This window comes from Engystomops pustulosus, chromosome 6 (assembly GCF_040894005.1).
Source record: "Engystomops pustulosus chromosome 6, aEngPut4.maternal, whole genome shotgun sequence".
In the NCBI taxonomy this organism is placed as follows: Eukaryota; Metazoa; Chordata; class Amphibia; order Anura; family Leptodactylidae; genus Engystomops; species Engystomops pustulosus.
In genome coordinates this window covers 8957044-8962678 of record NC_092416.1, presented here as the reverse complement: position 1 = coordinate 8962678, position 5635 = coordinate 8957044, and the positions used below count along the sequence as shown (strand labels likewise).

The 5635-nt window shown below is 41.4% G+C and overlaps 1 protein-coding gene across 1 annotated transcript; it reads right to left on the bottom strand.

The window, feature by feature from the left end:
- Positions 1–2565: 2565 nt before the first annotated feature.
- On the bottom strand, positions 2566–5134 carry LOC140065278 (C5a anaphylatoxin chemotactic receptor 1-like). The gene is made up of 3 exons (XM_072112875.1): positions 5103–5134; positions 4553–4627; positions 2566–4453 (listed from the first exon to the last, which is right to left on the bottom strand). Exons 1-3 carry the CDS (start codon positions 5132–5134, stop codon positions 3487–3489), a joined length of 1074 nt encoding a protein of 357 aa, XP_071968976.1. The 3' UTR covers positions 2566–3486.
- Between the last annotated feature and the right edge of the window lie 501 nt (positions 5135–5635).

Genomic DNA, 5635 nt, shown 5'->3' with positions numbered 1-5635 from the left:
AGGAGGTGATAGGGAAAGATCATTAAAACGACTTGAACTGAGATGGATCTATGAATTGGACTCACTTGAACCCAATGGGCTAAACAGGGAATTTAAGATGGGAGGAGTTATTTAGGCTCTCCTGAGGGATATATGCACCTTGTCCGTACCAAATAAGTTTCTTTTGACCGAGTTAAATTATTATTTCCAGTGACTATCGGATCATTATGCTCCTTTGTTTTTATGCTAAATGATTTTATACTATACTCACATACCTAATCACTTGTATATGTTTCTTTCCAGACATATCATATGAACTTATTACCTCATAGATCGATATCTGACACCCTTTTACTTCCTTGTGTGGTTCCATCCCCTTCTTTGATAGAGACTGTTACGTGTTTCAGGTACCAGTATGGCATATCAATTTGAAACCCCCCCCCTTTTTTTCCTCCTTTTGGGTTTTGATTTTTGATTTTTTTATAGCATGGAGGTGCATGTATGTCTATGTTGAAAGAGCTACTATATGATGACCTTCTATATACTATACCACACCCGGACAAATATATTATGCTTTGGACCTATTGGTCGACCCAAGTAGTGATATACTCCTACGGTGTCATCATGAATTTATTTATACATGTCCGTTATGTGTGGTCTGATCGGTTTCTTCTGTTTGGTACCAAACATTGAGGGGTTGCACATACTGATCTATATGATCTGGCTAAAATTTGGCTTGAATATTTAATGCACGTTATAAATCCCCTACGGTACTCAATAAATCAGAATGGAATCTATGAGATGGATGAGTGGACCTCCGAATTTATTATATCTCTTTATGGTAAATTATTCTTCTGTTGTGGGGATTCATGGGTGTGCCATCCGATACTAATACGTGACAGTTATAAATTATGATATACAATTGATGGACCTCCGGGTGTGGGGATCATATGGAGATTACACATAAAGATACTGTTTAAATATTGGTCGATTATCGATATACATTGCCTGATTGCTCCAGATACTTGTGATCCTTTTTGCAATATATTCGTATAATATACTTACCTAATATGTCATTTATGCTGGCATCGCAATCGTCGTCCCCTCTGATGTTCAGAGGGTCATGTGTCCGAGGCTCGGGTCACGTGATTATGGATCACATGATCGGGACAGACAAAGCCGGCAAAGAAACCGAAAATGAAGGAAGGATGTTGTCTTGACTACCACAATAACTACGCATGCGCAGTGGGGGCAGTCGGCCCCGATCGTATTGAGGACCTTTTCTATTTTGCGTCACTAATGAGATACACCTGTAGAGCTTTGATCACGGCCCTATACTTATCTGTTCTATACTGTATTGCACAATAGATTGCACCTTTGATTGTTATAATCTATCTATACTTCTTGTCAAAACTATGTATATATGAATTTATATGATAAATATGCACTTTTAAGCTCTGTTTACGTCACTAAAGGAAATGATGTCATCACTAATTTCTCTATATATATGTTTGTCATGGTCATGTTTTTTATGCTTGAAAAAGATTCGCATTAGAATCGAAACGTCGCTGTTTTATGCCTTGATGATGCACGAATAAAGATTTCTTCATATTTTACTCTTCGGTGCTGTGGCTTCCTCCTTCCAATAAAATTCATGGATGTCATAAAAAATAAGCTCCTCTGTGTTGCCTTCATTCTGGATTTCTACTCATGGTATCTCCCTATGTGGGGTAAATAGTTTATGTGGTGCCGAGACAGAAAAGTGACTGTAGTCGGCCTCTGGACTTCTGGAGATCAGACAGGACATTGAGCCCTTAACTGACCCCCCAACTGTAACCTGCCTACTTGCCTCTGCATATCCTAAGATGTTACAGGACAACTAGGAGCCGTTCCCTCCGTATCCCAAGGTGCGGGAAAGAACAAGATTCACAAACAAACAACACAAAAATGAGATCAGGGGTTCGGCTCACAACGAAGATAGTGAGAACAGCACAGAATCAGACTTAAAAAGGGAAGTAAGTACAATAACAGGGAGATAGAGTTATCAATATAATCATCATCTGACTAGCTGTGATCGGATGCCTAAAGGAAATCAACCAGTTCAAAAAACAAAAAAAACCTACAATCATTGACCTCCGCTCCTCTTCATCTTGATCCCGGCGCTGTCTTCCGCTAGTCTTGACACAACGGGATCACCTAGAAAAGAAAGATATAATTAGCAGCCTGAAATGCAGGGACAAGATGTCCGGTGTTCCGGGCTACTAATTATGCACGCCCCGGCACCTCCCTCTCCCATGCTGGTAACATGGGAGAGGGAGGTTACATCACGCCAGAGGCATGACCGGAGGAGCCGAGGTCTGTCCACAACAGACAGTTAACTATTACTGGCAATCAATGCAATCAATCGAAATACAGGAGCAACGTTAGCCACAGTTTCACAAACACAAAAAGACAGATGTAAATCAAAGACTTCTAAGCCATGACCTTTCATAACACCCAAAATACTATCATTAAGTTTTTTTTTTTTAAGTAATCCAAAACTAAAACAAATAATTGGTTAAAAATTTATGCTTTTATTATTCAGTAGTAAAACTTTACACAAGCAAAGCGAGTAAAATGCAACAAATATACACATTAAAGGGGTTGTTCTCGTCTGGGCACTCACATTCAGTTTGATAAATTTGCCATACATAATCATTTCTTCAATTAGATGTTATTAAAAAAAATGTTCCTGTGTGAAGATAATTTATCATAAATGTATTGATATGGTCTCTTAGAAACAAGACTGTGTCCTTGGATACGACCACCTCTGCTGGAGGGATTACACAAAGAAACAAAAAGTTTTTCTATATGAAATGTCCAGGAGTTACTACATGTCCCACAGCTGTCCTATGGTAATGATCGCTGAATCCAGGAGATCAAGCAGGACTCAATAGCGCCTACGGGGTACAGAATGGTAGGGTGCCGCATGTGTGCTGCACCGTACTGATCCTCTATGGCATTGTGAGCCCATTGCCGTGTATGGGGGACATATATGGGCCGTATATACACCGCCGTATGTACGTCCCCCATATGTTCGTGTGAATGTAACCTAAGCATTGTATCCTTCAGCAACTAGTCCATGTCCTCAAGATGTTACAGGATTTCCGTAAGGAGGTTTACACTGATGGTCTGTGCCTAAAATTAAAAAGTCAGGAAGAGGAAATAATCTGCATTTACATGCAACAGGAAGAAGAAGGTGAACTCCTGGGACCTGAGCGGGGAAGCGACACATGCAGGATATCGGACGCACAATCTAAGTGAATCACGGCACAATGCATTATACACAGACAATGCACTCCAGTCGGACATTGTGGATTGGGGAACGCACCAGGGACTGGTAAGTACATGTGCCCCATTGTGTTCACAAGGCTTTCCCGGACCTTCCCATAAAAATGAATAAACTGCAGACACAAGGAACTGTCCCCTAACCCATTTATTAATGTATATGGCGCCATCTTGACTTGGCTAAACATCTTTATTAGGGAGAGGTTTAAAATTCTTTCGTTCTCTACAGAATTCATCAGGATGGTCACCTAAGGCTTTTTCAACCCTGAAGGCAATCGATTTTAGGAATCCAGGTCTAAAATCCTGGCCCATAAAAACATAAATTATTGGATTGATGCAACTGTTTAGATAAGCCAAGGAGTTAACAATAAGATGTGCTACATAGAATTCAACGCCAAATGTATCTCTATACAAGGGAGTGAGCGGCCAGATGTAATACGGAGCCCAACAGACGAAGAAACCCAATATAACAGCGGTGATGATCCTGTAGGGTCTCTGAGATCTCTGGGGTCTATTACTTTTTTTAATTTTGAGGAAAATGGTGACATAACTGGTGAAGATGATGAGGAAGGGGATTACAAACATTAGAACCAACCGGATCAGCTGAATGGTCATTGCCGTATTATAGATGTCACTTACATAAAGAACATAAAATACTAATAAGTAAAACATTATTCCCGCCCAAAAGAGACTCAGCCCCCAGATAATTCCTGCAGCGATTCTCACTCGTTTCTGTGTCCTATGAACTTTGGCCCAAAATGGCCACATGACCGATACCCAGCGATCAATACTCATGGCCGTCAGGAGGAGGACACTGGCGCTCATGTTTATGTACAACAGAAAAATGTTGAGTGAGCAAAAAATTTTTGATGAAAAAGATCGACAAACATTAACAGAAGCCAAATGTGTTATCAGCAGAGGCATAGAAGCGCAGCACAGGAGGTCCGCGATGGCCAAGTGGAGGAACCACACGACACTGATTGTCTTCTTCATCCGGAATCCGGCAATCCAGATGACTAATCCATTCCCGATAATCCCGAGTAGAAAAATGATGCTGTATAATGTGATTATGATTTTCTGAAAAACTCCAATGTTATTAAAATTGTCAACAATATCGAGATTGGTCTGGTTGTCTTCGTAAATTGTCCTGACAAAACACGATGAGGGAGAAATTAGGATTATGAAGAACATAATTAAAGAACAGAACATCTTAAAGGACAAACGTCAACAGTATATTGGTAAATACCTGTTGTAAGTGGTGGCCAACACGGCACCAGTGGATGTGTCATTCTGCTCCACGGCATAGAAGTTTCTGAAAACCCTGTTAATGGGTCACCCAAAGAAACACCAGCCGTGAGTCCCAACATTAAGCAGATATTTTGTACAGGAAAAAAAAAAGGGATAGGAAAGATTAATAAATATGATCAGAACGTCCTGGCAGGACAAATGCTCGTGTTCAATTACAGATAACATGTAGCATTATTGGATTGGATTACAATATAGGCGGTTTGGGCGGGAGTCCAGGGCCCAAGCCTTCTAGAGGGCCATGGCCACCCAAACCCACCAAATTTGATACTATGAACGACCTTCATCAATGAAAGTCTCATAATCTGTCCCTGCTCTCAATACACAAGAGCCATTTCAGGATCTTTGAAGGTCCTCCAAAGATCCTGAAACCACTGATTAGGAGCAGCAAAAGGGACGCATCCACCATTCCCCAAAGTGAAGGAAGTAATTCCAGACTTGTAGGGGCTATAATATTCATACACCCAGGGACCATGGCAGTCGTAATTTACCGCAAATTACATGACCCTCCATCTGCAACCATTTTATGGTCAGAAATGTCTGAGGCCGCTGAGATAAAAGTCAATCTACATATCAAGAAAATGAAACTAAACTTTTAATGGATGTATATTGGTAAATTACCTAATATCCTGCCCCCGACACATTTACACACATCCCCCCCAAAAAATTGGTATAGTGGCCAACCTCTTTAAACACACTTGCAGATTGTACTGATAAGGTAAACGCTTATACATCGAATCAAATCAAAAGACAAGGGGGCACTGTCTCCGTCTGGAGAAAACAAGGTTTAATCACCGGAGGCGACAGGGCTTTTTTACTATGAGAACTGTCAATCTGTGGAATAGCCGAGCTCAGGCGCTGCTCACAGCAGGGACAGTAGAGAGGTGGAGAACATGGCAGGGACAGCAGAGAACTCAGGCGCTGGTCACAGCAGGGACAGCAGGGAGCTCAGGCGCTGGTCACAGCAAGGACAGCAGAGAGCTCAGGCGCTGGTCACAGCAAGGACAGCAGAGAGCTCAGGCGC

Excerpts from the sequence above, each read along its gene's own strand:
- LOC140065278 (XM_072112875.1), bottom strand. The coding sequence starts at position 5,134 with ATGGTTGCAGATGGAGGGTCATGTAATTTGCG. Across the intron at positions 4,628-5,102 it reads GGAGGGTCATGTAATTTGCG|GGTTTTCAGAAACTTCTATG; the intron begins GTAAATTACGAC and ends ACCCATTAACAG. Across the intron at positions 4,454-4,552 it reads TTGGCCACCACTTACAACAG|GACAATTTACGAAGACAACC; the intron begins GTATTTACCAAT and ends GTGTTTTGTCAG.